The sequence below is a fragment of the Pagrus pagrus genome (genome assembly GCF_965226575.1).
Source record: "Pagrus pagrus genome assembly, chromosome: 10".
NCBI lineage: Eukaryota > Metazoa > Chordata > Actinopteri > Spariformes > Sparidae > Pagrus > Pagrus pagrus.
Window position 1 is genome coordinate 8,061,005 of NC_140194.1, and position 26,784 is coordinate 8,087,788.

The 26,784-nt window shown below is 43.8% G+C and overlaps 1 protein-coding gene across 5 annotated transcripts in view; it reads right to left on the bottom strand.

Moving 5' to 3' along the window:
- frmd4a (FERM domain containing 4A) overlaps nt 1-26,784 on the bottom strand; it is a 106,622-nt gene that overhangs the window by 60,315 nt on the left and 19,523 nt on the right. The window contains exon 1 of one of the 5 annotated variants that reach the window (XM_084363657.1): nt 25,682-26,274. The exons of 3 other annotated variants lie outside the window; for them this stretch is intronic. In XM_084363657.1, the coding sequence (XP_084219783.1) occupies nt 25,682-25,714 (33 nt within the window). In that variant the 5' untranslated portion in view covers nt 25,715-26,274. Of the gene's footprint in view, nt 1-7,664; nt 8,317-25,681; nt 26,275-26,784 lie in introns of those variants that run through there. One more of the 5 variants, XM_084363655.1, reaches the window with a different exon arrangement.

A 26,784-nucleotide genomic window follows, 5' to 3' on the forward strand; every position in this document is an offset into this window, starting at 1 on the left:
AGGTAGCCGTTGTAAACCAGCAACACTGGATTATAACCAGCAAGATTGAGCTCAGTTATCACAGTTATGAAGGTCAGATGGTATGAAATCAGATTAAAGCCACCAGTCAAAATGAGCAACCAAACAAGCCTTTTTCCATCCCCCATATCATTTCTTAAAGTGAGGACCCCTGCTGGCTTTGGTGACATGATACTGTATATGCCACACATAAAAAACACACACATAGAGCTAAAGCCGCGCGACAAGCGTACAGGAGAAAATCATCTGCAGTGGTAATCCCCCAGAAAGCATTATTTATTCAATACCCTGGCCCACATCAGTGTGTGAGTGACTGTGGCCTACATGAGAACTATCAGAGGGCTATTTATAAACTTAGTGGGCAGGCATTCAGGTCTTGCAAGATGACATACTGGAGGAAAAAAGAAACCAAAAGATACAAGTTTAATTTTTTCTTTCGTCTGTGTGATATCTGACGTTAATTCAGATGGCGATGACAGAGATTAACTGCCACTGCCGATCCAGGAGACAAAACCTTGCTGCTTTCATAGGGATCTTTGTCTGACACCTTGACAGGGAGATGACAATAAACTCTCCTAATTGAACAGTTTAAGTACGGTTTGTGTTCGTCTCTGCAGCTCTTTGCTTTTTCCTTTAGGGTTCTTTTTTAAATTCCATCGCCGCAAATCCAGTGAGGTAATAAGCCCTCGTCTTGACAGGAGGGGGGAAAAAAACAGAGCAGTATTTCTTGATACCTCGGGCTAGATGCACAATGACCCATTTCAGTCAACAACCTTGCAAAAATAAAGGCAAATGGGATTTGCACTTGGTAATAAAAATATGTGAAGTACAAACCTGCATACACTGTAAGGAATACAAATACAAGGAACACGAAGAAAGCTGTGAGATTCTGACATGTTACACTGTATTGGATCACTTCACAGCAGCTGTCCTCAAAGTGAACTTAGCTTTTAATTTACAAAAAAAAACCCATTCATCTGCACGAGAGACTAAGAAGAGAAAGACAAGAATAAGGGAGAAGATCACTACCTGCTAAAGAGATATGCTAATGAAGAAGGTGCCAACAAAGCATCTGGGTTGTCTGGGTTTTATTTCTACTGTGTGTTTTGTGCGTCTGCTTCGTCTTTGTTCGTAGTCGTAATAATAAGAAGCAATGTTAGAATCCTGGCAATGTTACGCATTAATTTACCCCGATAACCCAGCCAGTCTCTGCCCACGGCTGTCTGACTCATCCCTATGGTCCTGCTCCTCACTGTGTGTGTGTGTGTGTGTTTGTGTGTGGGTGGGTGTGTTTATGGAAATGCCCTCTAGCTGGACTCCCTCCCCATCCCAGGCGGCGAGGGTTGAATGTTTATGTTTCAAGACTCCACAAATTACAAAGGGCTGAGTTACAGCACCATAACACAGAGAGCACAGATAAACAGCTAAATGGCCAAACAATGATAGTGTTATTCAGTTCTCACTGTGTGCTCCTGTGTCTGCGTCTAAGTGTATTCTAGTGTTGTCTTTCTCTATCTCATGAGAGCGAGATGAGCAGAAAGCAGGGCCTCCCACCCATCACCAGGCCAGAACCAATCATAATGACTTCTCCACAGGGGAGCATCCACTTCAATTATCATCCCCTCAGCAGTGTCTGCGTCAGAAGGCCTGGGAAACACTTTTTTACATGCTCTGAAAGGTAACAAACAGCCTGCGAGATCTGTCAGGAAACAGGGACGTTTATGTGACTCACTGTGAAAACTGGGACATATTTGTATTTCGCAGAGATTTAGTGGGACACGTGGGAACAGGTTGTCCTGGTCAAATCGTGTCGCTCAGCACATCTGCTCAACCCGCTGTGAGGTGACTGTGTGTGTGTGTGTGGGTGTGTGCACTGTATATCTGCTTGTGTGTCTTTCGATATGATTAAAATTTCAGCCAGTGGCACCAAAGGAATGTAGACAGACTGAAAAATCACCTCAATCTTTGAATGTGTTTATAAGCATCGCATTGGGAAAAAAACTGTATCTATGAGTTCAGTCCATTATACAGTCGTCTATGCCTTAATGGAATTAGAATATATCATTCCAATGGGCCAATCAGTGGTCTATTATGAGGGCAGCGGCAGACTTGAATGGTGCCTGAGATGTGAAATTGCTCCAGTGAATAGCACATGAGGCTTCTGAATTATTCACCCAAGCCTACTGGAAAGTCTCTGCATGTGCTGGGCCAGTTGACATCCGAATCTGGACCGTGCATGTGATAGAAATTGAACGCTGAATGATAATAGCTGATTAGTTTACGGGTGTGCACATAAAAATCGGATCAGATTTATGATAATTGTCTTTTCTCTGTTTTTTGGGGTATTCCGCAGAAGACTAATGAAGCAAGAAAATGGGACACATCTGATTGCTAAATCTGACTGTATTATTCAAATTCCATTCATATTATTGGGAGAACAGAAGTTTCCCCAGAAATAACACATAATTAGTTTTCTTTAATTCTATACTTTTCTTTTTGTCAGCAAATGAATAGATCAGGAGTCACAATAACTTTATCCTGCTAACAAAAACTCTCCTGTAGAGCCTATTCCTCTGTGCCTTAGACCAAAACAAGTGAGCCTCACCATTGCATTGGGTGAAATGTTCCTTCATTACAATGGACATCATGGGCACATCACGGGCACTGTAGTTTATTTTGAGTGACTAGAGTTGGGACCGATCCAATCCAATATCCGTATTTGGTGCAGATAGTGATGTAATTTCCTCATCAGATACCCGACTGACATCACCAATGAATGTTCCAATCCAGATACCAACATCTGATTGATTGATTGTCTATTTCCTGTTGCACTCTCATCACTTTTGAGCTCATGTATCAACATCTACTTACTAGAGGTTGATAGGGCATTGCCGTGCACTTGATTTGTTCAAGTTTTTCACAACATTAAAGGAGTTGCCATAGCAGCTTGCGCTCCTACATCTGTTAAGAGTGCTTAACCTCCCTTCAACTAAATTGCTTTGGAGTCTTTCAATTTCTTGCATTCTTGTACATTTTTTGCTCTTACAGTGAGAGTGCTATGTGGATTACTACAGCCTCATGTAACCTTACACAGAATACCAACAACAACATGAATAGTTGTAATACATAATCCAAATTCAGGTATCAGAATATACACCATCCTGGAGGTGTAGATACACACTAGCACACCCAATATTATTTATTGTGTCCCCAACAAATACACTATTTGCTCCTCCTTGAATATAAAGAAAAATGTGCAGCCTCCTCTACGTTTAATTAAGTAACTTAATAAATTGAAACTATATATTTTTGACCCAGTTTTAAAGATTTACATCTTCAGTAGGAATGAATGGGCTCAGGGCTGAATGCTGCACAGAGGGAAGGGAAGTCAAAAAGCATGGCTAATGCAATTTTTGTTTTCTTTGGTTTCGTTTTATTGGATTTGTTGACAATAAGGGAGAATGCTGAACAAACCAGGCATAGCCTTGAAAAATCAGACAACTCTTGTGCCCTGTGGAATGGTTAAATCGCTACTGCATAACTAAAGCGACTTCAGTCAGATTCTCATGTAAAACAATTTGAATTTCCTTGTTGTTGAAAGATGCTGTCCAAATGATCTTCCCCTGCCTCGCCTCTCTCCCCCTCTCGATTCCGTTTTGCTACAAACTACAGGCATGGACAAAAAGCCATTTTAAAAACAGAACAAGCAGGGTAAGGTTGCAAAGAATTTCTCCAAAGTAATACATTGGTCCTGAGAGGTCTTGACACTGCGACTCCAACCTCATACCGATCAATACCACTGCCGGATTAATGTAAACGGGATAACAACTGTTTGGTGGGAAGAGAAGCAAGGAAAAAGATAGAGAAACATGTAGATGGGGAGAGGAGTGCAGAGAGAACTCAGAGCTAGAGAGGAAAGAGGAGGAGGTCAGCTTGCTATAATTGAACAACTTCGTCACTGTGCAGAGGACACACCCATTATGTAATGGAATGGTCACACACAATACACCCGGTCAATGGCTTCATCAAAACAACACAGCTATAGAAGCACAGTCAAAAGAGAATAGTACACTGGAGAATCGACTATGCGCATGAACACAGACACACAAACTGTACAATGCTGTGATACAATTGTGGGGGGGGGGAATACAAGCTCTTGGTATCAGTACGTCACAGTGTTTGTGCGCCTTGCAACATGAATGCTCTCAGAGACCGCAGGGCTGTTTGTGGCAGACCAGCTCTCACACAGATATGAACTAGTGCTTTATAGCAGCTGGAAAAAGAGGAGACAGTGCTGAAAAGAGCAGCTGTGATGGAAACAATCCCATGTAGCTGAGGTCTTCCTCTGTCAGAGGAGATGAGGGGGATGGAGGAGAAAAACGGGGAAGAAGAGTGAGAGATGGGATGTTCTGCCTCCAGGCCTGCATCATAGAAAGGATGAGGATGTTGGGGGAGAGGACTCGGGGGGTGGGGATGGAGCAGTTTGCGGGGGTGCATGAGGAGGAGATTCAATTAAACTACACAAGGATTGAATGCATTTTTAATCACAACGCTTCATTTCCTGACGTGACTGTCAGCCTTTGTGAGCGACTGTGAGGCGGCGGCCTCTCAAAGAGGAGCTGCCATCTCTCTCTCTCTCGCTCTCTCTCCCTCTGTCCTCCCCTCACAGCTCAGCGGACCAGCAGCACAATACACAGCAGCTTTGGCAGGAGCTGATATGACGCCATGAACAGACATTTTACAGCCGTAAGGGGGAAAAAAAAAAATCCAATCACCAGATACAGATCATGCCACTATTTTGTTCATGTCAAAGGGTCCAGTCTGCAATTGCCATGTTCGTTATGTGAATGAGGCCTCTGTGGCACAAATGTCATGGAGATCAGGCTCTATAGCAACACAGATGATTGCTATTTTACCCAGCCCAGTCGCCAGAGTAACATGCCGGCATTTTATAATTCTGCAAACCACAGATACATTCAAATCTGTACGTGTCATACGCTATCCTCTCTACAATATATGTCATGTCATGGTCACATTACATAAATGAGTTGAATGTAATGTCGTGACAGACGGTGACCAAGTCAGAGACCACTTTTGAGACAGTGTTTCAACATTTGTAAGCATGAAACCACTGGATATTTTTAACCAGATGTTGGGACATTTTCCATCTGTGTTAGCGGCACCAAAACAGGATATTTTTGATGAGACGTTGGGACAATTTACAGCCATGTTTGTGGTGATCTTTTCGTGACCCCAACAAAGTGTTTTTTGTGCCTAAACCTAATCAGACAATGAGCACAGTGTTGCCACAACATTCAACTGTAAAATGTACCCTAAAGAAACACAGAGAAATGTAAAGCTTCAACAACATATCCGTAGTTTGGGCAACTTTTATTCTGGTGCTTGAGTTGATTTTTCATCTAAAATTATACATACAGTACTTTCTCTTCTCAAGACATTTTCATTATCTGCCGTGGGTGTCTGCTATTTTAAACTTCTACTTGCTTCTGTAACAACAGCAGTGCAATGTTTACTGAAAAAATGAGCTGATTTTAACATGCTCATGGGTTTTCTTATTGGATTTCTGAATTCTAAGCTGCTAGGCATGACTTTGTAACCATTTTGCGTGCAGTCATGTGCTTTAAATCTACGTTAGCGGTCTTGTATGCAGAAGTAATAAAAGTGTTGACCTGAAAAATCTACAAGTCTACAAATGACTCTGCCTCAACTCCGGCTTCAAGGCAACAAAGTAGTGACCTCCTTTTCTTGTAGTAAAAGAGGCTGTGAGGGGAGTTTGTTCCCTCGGATCCTCTTGGCTTTCCTGAATCATTCATATGCGCTGCTGTGCTAATGAAAATAGCCGTGCACCCTCGGATATAACTGTGCTTCGAGCCAATGAGCAGCGCTGGTCGGGCTCTGGATGTGCTTCTCTACTGGAGGATGGAGAAGCACTGTCATTATTCTAATGACCCTTAATACTCCTCTAACGACCCCTGTCTCCGCTCACTGCTGGGTTAATTCACACATACAGAATTGTCTAACACTGACATCCAGTTACAGTCGCTCAACTCACACACTGAAGTTAAATATATATATTATATTACTGCTAGTTTTCAGTAGTATAAGAAGCCTGATCCATGACACACATCCACTGCTGAAAAGCCGTATTTAATGCATCCTGCCTTTATTTGATGGTTCGCTGAAAAAGGCTTCTTCTTAGCTTATGTCTGCATGTATTAGCATTTTTGTGTGTGTGTGTGTGTTTGTGTTTCCATGTGCACATGCATTGCCATATGTGCACTCAGTAAGCAACTGGCCTGAAAAGGGTGCAGCCAATTTAAATATTTCTCATTTGAGTATGCAAAGTGGCCAGATAACCCTCTGTTTTCCAGCCTCTTCCAGCAATTAGAAAAAATAAATAAATAAACAGTCTAATTAGGATGCTGAGAGGAAATGTAGAGGAAGGAAGCATTTTCCTGACTCCTGTTTTTTTTCTTTCCATCCCACATGCAGTGCATGAATAATCCAAATCCGGTTCGGGCCATAAACACTAATCTTTATTGCTTTGGTCGTCAATCATCTATTGGATATATGAAAATGACCAAATCTCGAAAATGGGTTGATGGATTTGGGCATCAAATATCAGCATACATCAGTGACATCGATGCCCTGCAGGAGTGGAACGAGTGCTGATAGTGTTCATTGGAAGCACAGTATATCTCAGGGAAGGACAGATTAGTGTTCCCTAGAACAGATGCTTGTGCCTGTAAACAATGTTAAAAGAAAACAGGAGCTTAACGACCAAACTCATTACAGCAGCCGGCAGATCAAAGCGACCAGGGATTCTGATGTGGTGTTTACAATGTGTGTGTGCGTCTGCAGAGGTAGAATGCATGTCATTGTATCTAAATGTGTGTGAGTGCACGCCTGAATATCTGTGTGTTAGGGATGCAATGTATACCAGTTTTTCATTCCCACAGCCCGAATACTTTGTAAACCACAGGGGCCTGAGTAATCTACCTCTACCCGAGCATCTCGGGCAATAGAAACCTGACAATCGCATCCATCAGACTTTCCTTCTCGTTCTCATTCCTCTTTCATCCCTCATTTCCTCATTCTCAATCCACACATCCTTCACTTGGAGATTTCATTCCCCCCTAATCAAAAGATTTATGACTATCTGCAAATAACTGTAAAGGCTGCGGACCACAGAAAGCATAAGTAAGCACAGAACATAGATTTAATACTTTGGAGTAGGTCGGATGAAAGCTCCTCACATGCTGAGATAACATTCACTAAAGTCTTTACTCACTGGGTTAACCCTGTGTTGAGTCATGTATAGGCCAGTCCAGGTTAGATTCCTGGTCAGCCAGTTTATTCCCTAAATCTCCCCGTGAAGGGAGTTTGACGTGTAATCAGCGTATTTTTTTTATGCCAATTAATGAGAGAGCATCTGGAAAGAGACGTGAACATATGTTGGCCTCTGGTCTCCGATTGCAATTATACACTGGAGAGGTCACATGTGAAACACTGAGAGAAGAGAGAGGAATAGTGATGATAGATAACTTCAGTTAAATGCACTTTATGATAGAAAGTAAGATGATTACTGTGATTAAAAACACAATAGTAGGAATGGGCAAACTCACAAAGACATCCATAAGCATGTGCTCCAGCGTCACCTCCAAGTCCTCGAGTCGTGCTGCGAGAGTCATCGTTCAGCGTATCCAAAAACAAATGCCACCAAAAAGAATCAACTCTTAAACAAAACCCAAACTCTGGCTTGTCTTCCTCTCTGTTATTAAGTGAAATCATGGGATAGTGACAGATGACTTGTAGGGAATAGTTAAGTCATGTCAGTCAAATAACATCCCAATTCTCCAAACCATCATGCCATGACAGCTTCTAAAAGTCCAGCCTAATTGTCCACATTATCCTTTCACTCTCAATCAAAGACGGCTTCCCAAACGACCAGCTGTAGTCGACAAGAAAAACAAAACACGTCTATCTGCTGTAAACTTGGCTCTTAAATCCGTCTGGATTCTGATATAGCTCCAAATGCTTCCGAAAAGAGTTTGGTTCTCCCATCAAAGAGCTTCAGTCACTCCTTTGAGCAACCTATGGCTTCTGATGAGGGTTTGTGACAGACTAGAGCCTTGTGGTCCCCTCTTCAGATCTAAGTTATGATCCATGGGTGAGATGAAGACACTGACAACCCCTGGCAGAGGGAGGGCAGAGGGTGGGTCTCGCTGTTTTTAGGATGCACGGAGGAGGAAGAGGAGGAGGAAGCATAAGGCTTGATGAGGAGCTAATGGTCGGAGAAGCAACTGCTCTGTGATGAAGTCATACATCTGTTTAATTTTTTTTTTATATCATTATATCTCATTCTCTGAGTTATTTGACCAGGATATCTCCTCCCTCTTTTTCCCTTCTCCCTCTCTCTTCCTCTTTCTCTCTCTGCCCTTTCAGGTCTCTGTCCACAGTGGACGTCTTTGTGTAGAGGGAGAGCCCGGGGGCAGCTGATGCCCAGTTCTGGGTGCTCTTGGCTGGGGTCATCCTCTCTCACACTGGGCCTCTCATCAATGGGCCATTGTAGGGTCCTCATTAAGGGCTGGCCCTGGATGTTGAGGCTCCAATAGACACACAGGGGGGAAAACAACAGCGATATGGCCGGGCTCTATGACTGGAAGCTTATGTAATAGTGACGGGGAGGGGTTGGGTGGGGGTTGCAGAGGACAGGGCATGTGGGGTAGAGGGCTGATGGGGAAGGAGAGGTTGGGAGGGGAGATATGGGTGCATAGCAGAGGGGCGACTCATGGAGGGAGGAAGGAAAGTATAAGAAAAGAAGGGAAGCAGGGGGATGAAGGATGTTGGTGGGTCCCTCCATGGAGAGGGGTTATTTTTGTTTTCGCTGATGGAATGTACCCCCCGTCATTCTCTCTCAGTTAACCAGACATACAGAAAGAAAGGCACAGACACACTGAGTCAGACAGTCAGGGGTAAAGAGGAAAGTGAGTTTAGCTGGGCTGTACCAACAAACAGGATGTAACACAGTAATGAGCTGGAAGGAGCGTTTACATGCACACAGGAAACCATGTCACTGGAAATACCAGCGTATACTGTAGATTCAACTGGTTAGTAATCAGATGTCTTTATTAATGACCTTGGTGTCTCATAAAGACGCACCAGGTACCCTTTAGTTCTTGTGGGCGACAGGTAAAGCCGTTAAGTTAGGTTAAGGTACAAAAACTATTTGGTCAGGTTGAGGAAAAGATCGGGACATGGGACGCAAACCCCAGTCTCCTAGGTGAAGGTCCTGTGTGTGACCCACCACTCAACCCATGCCGTCTTGGTAGTTTGTCGGTCACTATACTACATTGGGTATACCACATTCAATCTCTCTCCACCGACTTCTTCTCTCTTCTCTCTTTCCCCCTTGCTTCATTTCTCTCTCTCAGCCCTACTGTGTCTGAGAGACATCCCTCTCAATCTTATCTCTCCCTCCTGTCCTCCTCCTGCCCTCTTCCTAAGCCATACAGACCCTGAGTACCAATGACCTTTACCCTTTGACCTCTCTGGGGTGTGAGCATCAGCCACTCATCAGTCCTCACATCAACTCTGGTCAGGAGCACTGGAGTGTGACAGAGTCTAATGCACAGCCAAGATTCTGTGCTCACACACGCATATGCACCATAATACACATCACTGGGTGTTAAAGACAGAGTGCACAGATATATCAGTCCTTTGTTGCCCTCAGGAGGCATCCCTGTCTTCCTGAGGTTGCTCCTAATGCTGCCTGCTGTGAATATGTAACACCCCACCATTAATAACTCAGAAATATCCTCCTAATTCTCATCTGCATGCCGCTCATGCATTATAAATACCCCTCCAGCACGGTGAAGATGGACAGTATATGGCCACTAAGACTTGTGAAGCAGGTGGCACGTGGAGACTGAAAGCAGCGAAGAGTGTCAAGAGCAGCAGGTAGCCTATCTAGAGCAGCATTCGTCATTAGTGAGGAGCTTAGCCCCCAACAGAGAGGCAGCACAGGACAGCATGTCCAACTGTGACTCTGTGGCACGGGTAGGGTTAACTTAAAACCAAGATTTCTGTGTATAATCCAACGTGCGTGTGTGACAAAAGGTAGTGAAATGAATCTTAGATGCAATGTTTACGACAGACATCTCACAGAGAGCTGAATTTCACCTCACCTCCTTGCATTATTCACACAGAAGCTAACAACACATTATGTTCCGTCCTCCACGTACGAGGTACACTCACATGTACTTAGAAATGCACATATACAAAAATACTACTGTGTGATTTACACAAAAGAGCGTGTTTAAACTGCCATGCTACTAGATGATGGTGGAATTCCCCCGTTATTCACACTGCCTCATGAACATTATCGTGCACACATAAATAAACAATAGCTATAAGATAGATTTATAGATACACATAAAAAACATAATGAAATGTTAGAGAATAAAATACTGAATACCAAATGATTTACATCAAAATTACCAAACCGCAGGCTAACTACACTAACTAGTGTTAGCTAGAACATCTAATTCACTACATCTGAAAATACCTTGACATGAAACGGAACGAAGAAGTCGGAGGAGTTTTTCCATCTCTCTCCACCACCGCTTTCCTCATGGAAGTTGACCGTCCCAGTAATCCAGTAAGCAGGAAGAACACCACAGTGCTGGTTTTGGCAGCAGCTCAGACTGTGCATCACAAAACCGGCCTTGACAAGCCTCTCTGATTCTGATTCATTGTAAAAAGCTCTGCACGGTGGTTTTGGTCTATAAATTTTGAGCACAGAGCACAGAGAGTGTGTCTGTGTACATGTGATTGATCGCGATGTCCACCTGGTGTGCAAAAATAGGGATATGTGCTAATCAAACTCTGGGCAAGCGTCCAAGTGGTTTGAGGTTTGTACGCACACAGTCACAGACTCAAAAATAGTATCTATACCAGACATGTTGATAAAGCCTCTTAAGCACCTGTTTGCAGCCAACTGTCTAAAGGGTTTACTGCCACTCTGAAACGCTGGGTAGGTAGGTGTTAAAGTCGGCAAGCTTGCAAAGAAAGCAACACACTGCACCTCACCTGCTAGTGTGTCCGAACAGATAACCTAAAATGGTTTTATTGACTCACTGTATGCCATACTGTAAGTTATTTTCCTTTTGCTGCAGGTTCTACATGGTTATTATGAGCATTAAAGGAGACATATTATGCTAATTTTCAGGTTCATAATTTTATTTTGAGTTAACACTCGAATAGAGTTTCATGATTTAAGGCGTGCCCTCCCAAATACCCACTCTCCTCTGATTGGTCAGCTCACAAATGCCTGACCCAGCATCGCTTACAACAACAGAGCAGCTGTGCTAAATCAATTCTTATCTTTAAAACCAGATGCGAGACATTAATTATGCAAATGTGTGATTCTTTGACATAGTGTGACGTCACAAAGTCACAGAATCAAAGGCAAGACTATTGACTTTTTCTGTGGGAGAGAGGAGCTTCTATGGGTGCGGACTTTTAAAAGCACAAGAACACATAAAACAATGAAGGAAAGAAACAAACGTGTAATATAAAAGCATAATAGATCTCCTTCAACATATCTTATTTTAATGTAGGTCTGTTTCTGTCCTCGGTGTTGCTTGTCCTGTCTTTTTTTACTGTTTTTTCCTCTCCATTTGTTTATTGGTTTTTGTCAGCCTCCAATGATGAAGGACAATGAGTGCAGATGAAAGGGATTCTGCTAAGTCATTCCTCTGCAGCACTGTTAGTAATCTGAATTTTGCTGTGTCACTCCGCACCCCAAATCTGTCATACCAAATTACAGTGAATGGCTCTCTGTTGTGTCTCTCTGGGTGCAGGGGTGTGTGTCTGTGTGTGTGTGTGTGTGTGTGTGTGTGTGTGTGCGTGTGTGTGTGTGTGTGTGTGTGTGTGTGTGCGTGTGTGTGTGTGTGTGTGTGTGTGTGTGTGTGTGTGTGTGCATGGAAGGCCTGTGAGGACGGAGGCAGGTGCATTCTTCTATCTTATGTCATTCTTGCTGCAGTGAAAGTCACCTTGGACTTTAGTCAGACCCATCCATACTCATGTAGAAAACAAGCAGAATGTCTGAGTGATGGAGGATCAAATGCCTTCATAAAACACACACCTTTACACACCTTTTCTATCTTGGATGGAGCCTTCGTTTCTGTCTTGTCCTACATACAAGCCTCCCACACCAGAGTGAGTGTGTGTCTGAGAGGCACTGAGCAGACAGAATGCGACAGAGGCATATTTTAGAGGCTGGTTGTATGAAGGCGCTGGATTGAGTCACGCTTCAGCATTTTCTGCCCCAGTAAACTTAGCCCACTTTACCCAGTGCCGAGGAGGCTTCCCAGCCTACGCCGTGCACAGAAATAGACACAGATAGACGCACACATACCCACGACACCGTTAAGTGAGTAAGAAAACATTGTTTCCCTAACACTGATTTAACAATTAACACTCTGCTAAGCAGGCAAGCCCGTCTGCCTGCAAGTCTGCACGACTTTTTATGAATTACTCTAGCATGCAAGCAGCACACTCACATCAACTTAGGATCAAGCGATCCACGTGAGCCCCCATTCCCAAAGTCCACACACGATTAGGAATGTGATTTGTAGCAGCGTGAGCGTTAAATGTTTGATGATACGGCTACATATTTAATCTTTACAGGCCGGATCATGAGGGGAAATGGGTTATACATGATCGTACTCCCCGGGGAAAACACTGGGATACTTGAAAAAGGGGAAAACATGGGTTAACACATGGGTTTAGTGTGTGTGTGTGTGTGTGTGTGTGTGTGTGTGTCTGTGTGTCTGTGTCTGTGTATGTGTGTGCTTAAAACAATGTGGACACAGAATTTGTAATGGATCACTGTCCTATATTTTGAATATTTACCGTACATGTGAATGGCTGCCTGCAGTCAGATTTAGAGGTGCATCATCTGCAAATCATTCAAGGCTGCAAATATTTGTCCTGTGTTAAACAGGAATATTCGTTACCGATTTATCTGGTTTATTTTTCCAATTAATCAATGGATCGTTTCGTCCATAAAATGTCCGACAATGGTTGGTCTAGCATGTAGGATTTAGGGCACTTATGGGCAGAAATAAAATGTAATACTGATAATTATGTTCTCAGTAGTGTATAATGACCTGAAACTAAGAATCATTGTGTTCTTGTTACCTTAGAATGAGTGTTTTGTATCTATACGATTAAATAATTTTATCACATTCAAGTTAGCAGGGGGCTCAGCCAGACGTGAGCCAGATAGGGTAGCAGAAATCTCTAATGCACAAGCTCTATGAGAGCCACAACGTAGAAGATCCAGGTAATTGTATATCCATTTTTCCCTTGTTAGATCCACGATTGTGCTGCCATGTCTCTACAGTAGCCCAGAACGGACAAACCAAACACCGGCTCTAGAGAGTTTTTTGTGTTTTTAGGGGCCACTGCAGGGGAGGATGAGGCGAGGGGTATTCCTTTGGTCGCTATCTGCAACCACACCACTAGACGCCACTAAATCCTACTTTCTGGACCTTCAAAATGTCCATTACAGTTTCCCACGGTGATGTCATGAAATTGCATCTCTTGTTCAAACAACAATCAAAAAGATATTCTAACTACAATAAAATAAGACAAGAAAAACAGAACTTCCTCACATTTGAGAAGCTGTCATCAGTGAATGTATTTAAAGGTGAATGTCAAAATGTTCAATTAATTTACCGCCGACTGGAGAGTCGATTACTTGACTAATCATTTTGACATTGAGGCCAACTACTGAAAACCCATAAACTAATGTAAGTTTTCCTGTCTTCCTCACACTCAGGCCAAATAGTCTTCATTCCTCAGACCTTTGCTGCGTAAGACTCATTTGTCTACATGCAGGATGCAGCTGTGCTTATAACCCTCGTAAACCTCTCATCCCCTCGTAACTACACAACTCTCCGCCTTTATAGACAATGAATCATTATGATCCCTCTGGCATGCGAACCACAAACTAACAAAGTATGTGCACAAACAACCGCAACGTACAAATGGGATGCACCTGTGCACACTGTTCTACACACACCCTCATGCACACACTAATACTTGCATTTCCTTCTTCTAATGAGCCAACATGACCTACTCATTCTTTAACCCACAACACGCAGGCTTTCTCCCAGTGGTGCAGTAACCCAAGCCAGACTGTGCCTGCTCCACCTCTTGCTGCAGGCATGGGACTAAGCTGCTTGTTACTGTACAGATGGGCCCCACACCTCTGACAGGTGCACCGGCTCCTCCTCTGCCACGCAAACCAATGCCTAATGCTGGCCAAATGACTCAAGCAGATTGTCTTTGTTAATGCACAGAGGAGGAGGAGGAGAGCCCTTGGGGCTCAGGGAAAAAGAGACGTAATTTGAGGAGATCTTCACCTGCTAAAAACCACTGCAGGCCATCCCTCTCATCTTGTGAATGTATAACATGGAATCGAGGCTGTGTAGTTTGCGTCTGTATGATTTTAAATTTATTCGTTTAAGGTATTGATTGCCTCATGTCTAAAATGGATGGTGTGGAGGACGGATCCAAAGAGGGAGAGCGCTGACAGAAGGGGGCAGACTGACCCCCTGGGGCCACAGCCTCCACTGGAGACAGACCAGTCACCTCCCACCCTTCTCTCGCCTTTGTCCTTGTTCCTCTTTCTCACCTCAGTCAGAAAAAAGATGTGCTCTGACAGACAGGGCTTGATAAGTCCCGGGTTTCCCTCCAAGCCAAGGTTCTGTCCCTTGGTATTTGCCACTTATTTACATTCAGCTCCCTTTATTGCCATGGGAACAGAGGCGCTGCTGAAGCTACGAAAGACAAGGGAGTCAGGAAAGAGCTGAAGATTGGACAAAATGAAGGACTGGTGGAAGAGAAGGAGGATTTATTCGGGGAGGGTGCATATGGGGGGGGTTAAATCCAATGTAATTGCCCCTCCAGTAGACAGCAGGGGTAATGGAACGGCCACTCGGTCACTGACAAAACTCATAATTATTAATCAAGTGCAGCCTTTAACATATGCTTCCCTCCTTCAATCTCTTTGTCCCTCATTGTCTCCCCCTTTCTTCGTCTTGTCATTTTCTCTCTTGTTTTCACTCCCTGCTCTTTGTATTTCACCCCCACATTCTCTCCTTCTTGGACAGCCGGAGGAGCAGGATGAGGTCATTAATTATACACATAACAGTTTTCTGGTCATCACACACACACACACACACACACACACACACACACACACACACACACATACATACACTCTCCTCCTTCCCCACCTGGTCCCCTCCACAAGCCCCCGTGTCTCTGGGAGAGCTGTGGTGACGGATGAGAGGAGCTATGGAGTTGTCCAATATAGCTCGGTGTTTATTGGGGCCAAACGGCCAGTGCTCACACACAGCAGCACAACAGCAGACCGATGCTCATTAGAGCTGAGGGTCTCCGCTTATTGGCTCCATACATCAGACAGGACATGGCCAGTCGAAGAAGAGGCAGGTTGCTTCTGACAGCCGTGAGTCTTAAGCAATGCTAGGAGTTTTTTTTCCATCAGTGCTGACCTTCTCAATGCTCGCTCACTGCTGAGAAAAGATTCTTGTGGCCTGCACTTTACTGAAGCAGCTACAGGAAAAACTACGGACACTACTTGGAACAATGGGCCAAGAGGACCGGCTCCTCTTTCTCAAATTAAACTCAATTGGACTTTGAAGTGCTGAGGCTCATGATTTAGGGGAGCCTTTGGGCTAGGCAAGGGGAATCCCATCACACAGCACACTCTGGTGGTCAGATAGTGAAACACAACACACACTGATTAAAAGGTTAAGGGTGGATGAAATAACTGAAACAGCACAAGAAAATTGACTTTGGAGGAATAAGAACACAGTTGCAAGACTTCCAAGGAAGACAAATGACACCTGATTACGTATGCAGTGATACAGCGACAGTCTCTTAAAATGTCCTATTGCAAAATCAGAAAGTTAACACTGATGAACAGGTACAGAGGGTTAGAGCTCTCACATAGACCAAACAGGTTAGTTGCAACACACGCGTTACCTCAGAATTGGAACAATGCCTTGGGGGAAGCTACATTACGCTTTACAAGGACATTTTTTAAGCAGCACTATTACTTGGAAACTGCTTGTGTTCAAGACCAGTATTTAATTATTACCCAACATCAAACAGCTCCTACTTGTCCTGTCCTGTCAGACAACATTCTATGAAATTAATGTGCTGATTGACTGAACGCAGTCGGCATCCTCTTTGTTATCTCTGCCAAATTCATATTTATGTATTATTAGGCACTTCCTTAAGCACACAGGTGTCTAGTGTCTCAAGACATTCCTTTTGTGAATTGTTCACAGATCAGCAAGGAAAATTCATTTTTCCAGAATCCCAACATGTGTCTGATGCATGTGGGACATTTTCAACAAATGCTGTTTTTGTGTGTTTTAAGTATGTGTCAAATGTGTTCAAGCACATATCTACAGTACAAACTCCAACAAACCAAAGCAGGAAGTGCTGGATTCAGTAATTTCTGTATTGAAAAGAGACACTCACACAGACTACCTACGGAAGCCATTGTGTCAAGATCACAAGTCAACTATTTCATTTTCTTGTGATAACAAGGCTCGAAAAACAAAAGGCGAATTTCTTGAACTTGAAAACGAGAGTCTGGTTCGTTCGATCACACCTGATTTCAGCCTACAAGATTGCTGTCATGACTGTTGGGGTGGATTCATGATTGAACAGTACAAGTACATGCCCTTTGGTGATCAGCACGGTCACCTAAGTACGCTAGACTGTTAAGTTACCTCCGGCTAGTCTTCTGCTTAAAGGGTAACTCTTTAACAAAAAAAGTAGTATAAAGCTGTTGTGGTTCCAGAGGAATCTGCATGTAATCTGGGTCCTAACCCTAATTTGCATTGTGGGTAATGTAAGCAGAAAGTGTTGGAAAAGGAAGAAGAATGCACAGGATAAAAAAGCTGATATCTCTGGTTCTACTTTTTCAATTAGTTTTTAAACTAGTTGAGTCCAACAGTGTCAACAGCCAGTGAGTGACATCACTGGAGGCAATTTATCAGATTACATGCAGCTTCCTCTGGAGCCACAAAAGGCTTCATACTACTGTTTCACACATGCAGTAGTACTCTCCAAGACCTTTAGACACACTTTAATGTGTAAAATTGGAGGTTTTAAATGACAAGACCTAATCTGAATGTCATATCTTACAGAAAGACACAATGACATTTATGCCTGTGTTAGACCTAGGTCAATATGTTTCATGTGTTGATCAAGAAAGGGTATTTGATCTGATCTGATATTCAGCTTAAATGAATTGCTACAGCTCTCAAACACCATTTATGAATGCTGGTGCAGCACTCCTGATCTCTGTTAAGTAATAAGATGGAAACAACCGATTGTTTTCTCATGATAACGGGTTGATTATGTTGTTATCTCAAGATAACGGTCCTTATTGCAAGTGAGGCGTTCTCATCTTCTGTGCCTCATAAATACAAATGTATATTTAAAATCAAGTATGTCAGACAACTTGCAAAGGTGCGTGTAGAAACAGAGTACATAGCAAATAACAACAGCTGGTGCTGAAAACCAGACACATCCACGTACAAACACCTCTAGACATGTATTAATGGCCTTAACTGCAACGGCAGATGCTCACATCTGCTCAGAATAAAACAAACACAAGTATGTGCACACACACAAACACACACAGGGGTGAGTTATAAATCTGACACACGTCACATTTAATTGTTCTAACAAGCAGTAATGAGAGCACTGAGGGTCAGCGAGGCACTTTGGATGATGTAAGTATTCCTCGGAGGACGGATGAGCATCAATCTGGCAACCTTGATTTCATATTTGGGTTTAATTCAGCGTAATGGCAGCTGTCTACACAAGGGAGAAGGGTTGTAATAGAATACCTGGCAACCACAGTGCAGTGTTCATAACTAGAAAACTGGATTGGTGATGAGAGGGATTAAACTGACAAGAAGGGTCCAGGAGAGCACTTAGTACTACCAACACTTTGGTGATGGAGCATGCTAGAGTGTAAGCTTGAAATGAGAGAAAAATCGAAGATTTGGTTTCCCACATCAGTTGAAATAAACTACAGGAAATGACCTCCAATATGTGCTTCAAAACAGACACACTCTTTGGAAGCAATCCCTTAGTAAAGGACTATTTTAGAAGGGCAAATTTATTAAAAGCATGTTCCTCCCTGCTGCATTTCCCCTCTGAGGAGCACCAATAAGATCACTGAAGCTGGATGGGATTGGTAAACCGCCTGCGGTGTCATGGACGACTGCTTCAGAAAATCAAGAGCTGAAAATCAGGAACGGCTCTAAAGAATCTCCTCCCTCTCCACGTTCAATTTGCCACTCTGAACAGATTTATTCCTCCTTCATCCTGGCAGCATCACCATTCTATCACTCCCTTTTTCCTTCCTTCCTTCCTTCCTTCCTTCCATCCTTACAGCAACTTTGAACCTGCTAGCCCCAGCCTTGCTGCTGGACGCCTGACAAACCAACGTCAATAAGGCTGTCTGGTGGCAGTATATGGGTCCATCAGCTGGAGCTGTGCATGTAGATGATGGAGCATGCAAATCGACCAGCGTGCCTGCATGTGTTTATGGGCATGCACTTTATGTGTGTGCATCTGTATGCATGTATGGGAAAGCGTTCAATGTCTTTTGTCTCCTTGAGCAGTCGTGTCTGTAAATCATGAATTAGACATTTGTGCGCTGAAGCATAAAAACTGAAAATGTAAAATCTGTGCAGGCTACTTGCACTCAAGGCTTTTTAAAAACTGAAATGACTAAACTATGAAAAAAGAAAGGAAGTATGCTCTTCCACTGAACAAGACAAAAATGAAATATTTAGCAGGAGAAGTGTAAAACATTACGGTCTGTCATGAAATATGTTCCACTAGTTCTTTTTCTACCACTATCGCAAAGAACTGAACAAATATTCTACAAGTTCAAGTATGAAAAAAACTTTGTATTTTTCTTTTTATATTCTTTTTGTTTCTTTTTTTTCCTCACAATTTTGGAAAGGCCAATTCCCTTTGCACTGCAGCTTTTGTTGCTACAGTAATATCTCCCTCTGTTGGCCTCAGATACACATGGATTCATGAGTTGCTTCATTTCATCTGCCAGGAGGAGCTCAACAGGAGACAATAACACATGGAGGTCCAAGTGATCACCCCTAGATGGGTGCTCCAAGCCAACCAGTGATAGTTATTGGTGCAGTTACAAAGATATGATCCTTTGTGGCTTCATACCTGCCACTTTGCCAATTACGCTCAAAGGGGCACCCAGGCCAGAAGCAAGAAACACTGCAGCCAGGGATAGAACCTGAATCCCTGCAGTGGTGGGGGAGTGATTTTCTCTCTGCACTATCTGGTGCTTCGGGCTGCATTTGTAATTGTATCGGAGCCAGTATCCCTCAGTGCATGTGAATAGGTCAGAGCTGGATCAGCAAAGTTGCTGCTGAAGATCAACTGTGAGCATAAAATGTTGAGATGTTTTATGGTGCGTTTCTCTCTAGATACGGATGTACTTAGCACCTTGGAAATTAGGTTCCACAATGCATGCTGTGCTCTCTTGTCTACAACAGCACACCTCTCACTCTCTCTGCCCTCAGGACAGTGTTGACACCAGTCCAGTTCTTGGTCAGCCAATCAAATTCGAGGAGTCCTGCTGCTGACTGCTGCCAGCTTCCTCTCGGCTCATGTAAAGAGGTCACAGTTCAGAGCCCAGGGGACGACGTATAGGTTATGGAGGTAGGGTGGCTTGAAAAGAGGGGAGAAATGGGCTTGAAATGGCGGGTCTCTGCTTGGGTTGAGGTGAAAATAGCAGAAAAAAAGGGCGGAGGAAACGCTTAAGTGCGTGTGACTGGAAGAGATAAGATAATAATGGGGTGAGGGGAAGACAGAAACGCCTATTTCCTGTGTGAGTGCATGGTTGTGTATATGCGTAAAATTGTCCGTGCTATGCAGATCTACTGATAGGGTGATGTATGATACCTGTTTAATGCAGGGTCACCCTTTGTTGCAGGGGTGACACTACCAATCCTCTGCTCGTTCATCAGAGATGTGTGTGCGTGTGGGTGTGTGTGTGTGTGTGTGTGTGTGTGTGTGTTTGTGTGTGTGCGTGTGATTACATTCCAATATCAGAAAGTGTAATTGCCCTTCTGATTCTCCAAAGGCTAAAAGCAGTCTCATGGGACTAACCATTCTATGCAATTACACAGATAGAGTCAATATACATAATGGCACTGCTAGGGGCTCTTTAATCTAGAGTGCATGGTTTTAACACCGACACACAAACACAAATGTGTTTAATTGAAGTATGATGTTCCAGTTAATTTCTCATTATAAAACTTCTGTGTCTTGCTGTGTCTTCTACCTATCTTCCTGGACACTTGACTAATTTTCACTCCCATCTTTCAATTGGCTTTCTGGGAAATAATTTTAAAAAGTGCCTGCAGACTGATGGCAGCCAATGAAGTGGAAAATCTGCACCCTGTGTTTCCATGACAACACCTAACATTAAGTGCATCACCGGTTTGCTTCTCTGGTTGCTCAATTGCGCCCTGATTGATCTCATCTTTCGGGCCTCTTCAAGGGGACAAGAGCACATTTGACATGCTTGACGCGGCAGGGCACGCTCACATGCGCGGACACACGCGCGAACGCACTCTCGTGATCAGAGATGGCGTACGGCCGACATGCAGCGCCACATCTTCAAACGGGGGAGAGTGGAGATGTGCGGCAGAGAGAGAGAGAGCTTCAAACGGGGAGCTGTGGGAGGATCTCTCCCTCTCTACATGACAACCCACTGATCTCATCTTACACAGTAAAGCAACAATTCTGCCTCCCTTTATCTTTGTCTGCCTCGCTGTATGTCATCAATGCATTCATGTCCCAACGGACATGTGATACTTATGTCGGGATTAACATTATCCTTGTACTGTGTTAAGACGTCAGAAGCTAATACAGCGAATATATATCATTATCATTTTTTAAATCAAGTTCACTTAATTTAATAACAAATGATGAATGTATCCAGAATGTTGGTCATGTGCAAAGATAAAAAAAACCAAAAACATATTGACTAAATTTGGAACATAAAATCAATTATTGCACTGTTCCTAATAGAGACTACTCTTGATAGTACACTTGGTAGGCTTAGATGACAGCTGGGAGATTGGGCTCTACATCCAATGTATGTGTGTGTGTGTGTGTGTTTGTTTGCATGTCCCCCATGTGGTTCCAGCCACCAGACATCCCCCCTTTACTGTTTACTTTGGCCTTTAAATGCTGCCAGCCAACCTGCTGTGCATTGAATGTGCGTGTATGTGTGTGTTTTGTGTGTGTATGTCTATGTGTGTGAGTGGGTTGCCAAAGGCAGTCCCACCTTGTGCTGCAAATCCAAACCCCACCAGCCTTTCCTTTCTCTCCTAATTATTTTCATCCAAGCAGCGAGGCGGTCGGCTTCAGGGATGTGGGTCTGGTCAGTTCCCTTTTGGCTGCTTCGTCCTCTCCTCCGTGCCACCCTGACCTTAACCACCCTGACAGCCGCCTGCCCACTAATGAGCCAGGTGGATGGATGGTTGGGGAAAGGAAGAACTGAAGAGGTGGGGTAGGGGGGCAAAAGAAACATTTGGTAGCCAGGGCTTGCAGGGATTTTGGGGGAAGGGAGAACGATGAGTCAGGCTGATGTCAAGTCGGTGTGTTTGTGTTGCTTGCTTGCATGTAAGAGATGGGGCTCTACATCCAAAGTAATGTGTGTGTGTGGGTGTGTTTGTGTGTGTGTGTGAAATGACCATTCCTTAATAAAATAAATATGTATTTGTGGGTGAGTGTGCATGTACGTCCAAGCCCTCGGCCATTTCAGTAATGGCTCCATCTGTTGTGGGCAGCTGGACGTACAGACACACACACACACACACACACACACACACACACACACACAAGCATGTGCATACGCATGACCTGAAGAGGAAAGAGGCTTGAGACGAGAGAGGCGGTGACACTCATCCGAAAAAAAGAGTGAGCCAGCAGTGGATAAACGACAGGAGTGAGAGAGTGATGGAGAGAGGGAGAGCAGAGGAGTCTCCTTGATTAGACTGATAGAGCATTGACAGGGTTAATCTCTTGATAACTACTCCCTATTGATCCACTCACACAGGAGGAGCTGACTGGAGAGCTGATACACACACACACACACACACACTTATTCATGTGTGTGCCATACAACAGCACACATGTTCTTGCGAGGAAGATTTCTATGAAGCTAGAGCTCCTTGTTCTACTGACCTATATGCATATATTAGGTACAACTGGGGATACCAACGGGGAACTTGATCCTTCTCCTTTAGATTCTGAGAGTGAGTCTTTCGGTTCTTCTCTGCCACAAAAAGACAGTTAAGCAGAGAAGAGATGTGGAAATGGTGTGCAATAATGTCTATGTGAATCAGTAACGTCCGCACTGAAATAACTGCCAATCTATAACATCACATTATAAAGGCATAAAGAGAGTCTATATAATCATGACGACTGTGCGTGAGCAAAGTTTATGGACAGTGAAGATAACAAATTGGCTACTTCTTTCAGATTCCCTCAGGATTACTTTGCTCACTGTGTTCTGCGAGCTCTGTGTGTTTGTGTTGACCTGCTTTTCCTGTTGTATGCAACTACACACGAAAGCAACACAAACGCACAGCTCGCTGATGCTTATTTTATTTCATTTTCCTGCTTCACTGCCCATTACTGTCATCCTAAATAAAGAAACAGAGAGGAGGAGTGATGTAGAGTGCACAGGGGGGAAAAAATAAGAGAAAACGTGCTGGAGTGAGGTAGAGGAAGACGAGAAGATATACAGAGTACAACTCTCCTGAAGTCCACTAGATTGCCATTGCAGCCATCTCAGCAAAATTTTACCATTTCTGTGAGCTGAGGATTAGTTGTGTTTCCGCTCTTACAGGCTATTGCTATTCCCCGAGTGTTATCTTGAGGTTGAGGTCACCTTTTGTGTATCCTCGTAGCAAGACTTAGAGGCATACTGCCCTACAAAGACAAGAAGAAATTGATTTCCTTCCTCTTCTTTTTTGTCTTTTGAAATGTTGAAAATATACTGAATTGGGTTTGGATTTATACGAGTACAAAAAGCTATTAATGGGGGTACTGCCACCACTTTTATATGACGGCAGAGAACAAACTTTGATGTGATTTTTCTCAGATTTACTACAGATGCTGCTCTGTTTCCACTGAGAAACAAGACACTGCTCTCTTCCACTGTGAATACACAAACACAAACATTTTGTATATCAGAGGTTTATTCCCCTCTTTACTTTTCCCATCGCTGCTGCTGTTTACAAGTAAACTGCAAGATAGGACACGATAAAAAAATCCACAAATCAAAGTCGCCGTTTTCACTACATTCCTCTGAGGGTGAGAAAAGGCGTGTTAAAGCGAGATTATGCAGTGTAAACTTTGAGAGACTCCTGTTCTGGCTCATTATGGTGTGATTCATTCACATAAATCTACTAAAGTGACTTTGATGCCCAAAAGTGAGATACACGGATCGACTGTGGGGCATGTGAAGCTCAATGTGGCTGATGAAGATAAATGCAAAAGTCATTTAGTTGTTGAAAGTAATTCCCACAGCTCATGGGCAAATCTGTCCAGGGTGGCAGACAGCACAGATATAGCAGGCTTGACTCCACGCCACATCTTTGAAGCCAAGTCTATCTCCAAACAGCTCGCTAACGCTCGTCTTTGGATTAGATCATGGGCCGATCTGCGAATACCAATTACGGCGCTCATGGTAACTGCCAAAGACGCAGCGAGGGGCAGACAGACAGACAGACAGACAGGCAGGTGGGCAGACAAACGGGCACAGGGAAGCGAGAAAGAGACAGACACACTCTTGGCTTTAATGCAAAAAGGAGTGTGTGGCACATCCTGCACAGCAGAAAGAAAAAAAAGGGACAGACACCACAATGAAATAAAGAAAAGAAGAAAGGCGAGTTGTAAAGGTGAGGGAGGAGAGGTGAGCAGATGTGGGTACTCATGTGTGACAACACCATCAGGTCATCCCAGTGGCTTAACCCTTTCAGCATCCTCACAAGTCGAGGCTTGTGTGGGAGTAGCTATACAGTTCTAAGCTAATCCTATATGTTGAAAATATGATCAAACAGGCCATTGAAATATATGCAAATTGCTACACGTATACTTGGTGGTGGATGCATCCAGAATTTATTTTTGGTTGTACAGGTCTGTACCAGTGGTGATAAAATACAGAGGGGGAAGGGAGGGTGGAATCTACAAGAGAGAGCGGGGTTGTTAAATCATCTCTGTCCTCTTAGAGAGAAGTGGCCCTTATGAAAATGTCACACGAGAAAATCACAATTTCACATGTGAATTGAATTTTTTCACGTGTGAGTGGCAATTTTACATGCAAACTACCATTTTAATATGTGAAAAGAAAGTAATGTTACATAAGAACTGGAAATGTTCACAAATGATTGGCTTTTTTCTACATATAAACCCACATTTCCACATGAGAGACTCGCCTTTTCACATGTGGATAAGAACTTCCACATGTGAAAACAGGCTGTGACTAAAAAATGCTTAAAGAATATAACTAATAATGAACATGTGATGTCAAATTAGGTCTACATTTCACCGTTGATATAAAGTTAGAGAAAGAAACTGAAAATCACTCTCCTCTCCTTCCAAAAGTGCAATCACGCCTTCATAAATATTAATAGCAGAATCACAGCTTCCACTGTATATTCCAGTGCCGAGCTAACTCTCCCTCTCTTACACATTACACTCACTGACTCTCACTGTAATATATCTCATATCCCAGCTGGAACAAACAGGTTTTCATCTCAAATCTCAACTGGGAGGCAGACACCTTTCAGGGTCCATTAGTATCCACACAATAGTGCTGGATGTCACATGCAGGCACATGGATACAGACAAATAACCAAGTGTGATCTGACAGACAAACACAGACATAATTTTCTTCTTTCATTAGCCTTTCTTCGATGGAACGGACACAGACATCTACTGTCAGACAGATGGCCTGAGCACAGTGTACTTTGAGACATTAACCTAAAAGCTCCCATGTTGAACAGAAGCACGACTATCTAACACAGAAGGTCACTAATAACAAGAACAATAGTGAATTGCCACTGTCAGATATCCACCCAATTCACTGTACAAACTGAAGCCAGTTCCTTCCTCGCACATCCTCCTTTCTCTATCCTAAATCAAGAGGCCAGTGATTTGTACTGATGGGAGATAGGCACCACTCTGAAACACTGAGTCATTCTTTCAAAGCGACCCCTTGTTAATCTGTGCACACACGCACACAGATGCACAAGCACACACACACTGCATGCAAACTCAAAAGTGCATTTCAGTTATCTGCGATGCCTAAACATTTTTATACACTCGCAGCATGGACTGACTCATTTCTGCAGCCCAGCAGCTTGCAAGACATGTCATCTCCCTAAATGCCCTGATGGATTCCTGTGGAGGAAACAGTAGTTGGGATGCTCTCAAATCCCACATGGTAACCTACCCGCGTCCTCATTGGAGACAGCAGTCCCTCCATGGCTGATTCGCTTGGTTCCGGTGGGCTCGGGTCTTCCTCAGCTGTGTCACTGTATTATCCCAGTCCGCGAATAGATCCTGTTAGAAACGCTGTCTCATCCTCAGAGCGAACATCTCTACAACGCAGCTCCCTACCCACCCAGAGAGCCCGGCGCACTGACAGGCACACAGAGACAGTCTGTGTGTGTGTGTGTATACAGCCACACACACACACACACAGTGGGGAGCAGGAGGAGAGAGGGCAGTGCCAAACTCCCAGCGCTTCTTCTCCTTCCGCTGCCGACCTGTCAGTTGGTGTGTGATCTTCCCCTACAAAGCGCTGTGGTATTAATGTGCAATGTCCATAGAAGCTCTCTCTCTCTCCGTCTCTCTCTCTCTGTCTCCTTGGCTTCTCCCTCTCTCTCTACCTCCGCCTGTCCCCTTCTCTCTCACTCTCCCTCACTGCCTCCAGCTACATTTGTTCCCTTCAATGTGGCAAATGATTGCAGGTCTTTTTTTTTTTCTTTTCATGGTACAGCTCTCCTGCAAGTGCTCTCCCTCTACTCACACTCTCCTCCTCTCTACCTCTGTCCCTCTGTCCCCTTCTCACCCTCTCAACGTCCCATAATGCCTTTCTTTTTTCTGTCCTCCTGCTCACTGTCAACTCCTTGTTCCCGCCCAAGCCACAACCCGAAAAGGGAAGGGAGGGGGTCAAACAAAATGTACATTTATAGTGTGTGTGTGTGAAAGAGACGGAGAAAGAAAGCGAAAGAGACACAGAGAAAGAGAAGAGAGGGCACTCTCGGGGCCACTATTGTCCCTCCTGACAATAGTGGCTCTTAATCGCCTAGCAACCTGATCACCCTCTATTCTCTTAATAGACAAGGCATGAGTCACCCTCTCAAACACACACTCACATAAACCTTGTCCCTCCTTTCACACATGCACACGCTCACACGGCTGCAGCTGCACCGTCTCCTACTGTATATAAAGTCATAACGTGTAACAGGTCATCGGGCGTGTAGCAGGCGGGTATAATGGCGGCTTGATTTCAAGTCCTTCTTGTTCGCTGCAGGTGGCTGGCTTGTTGCA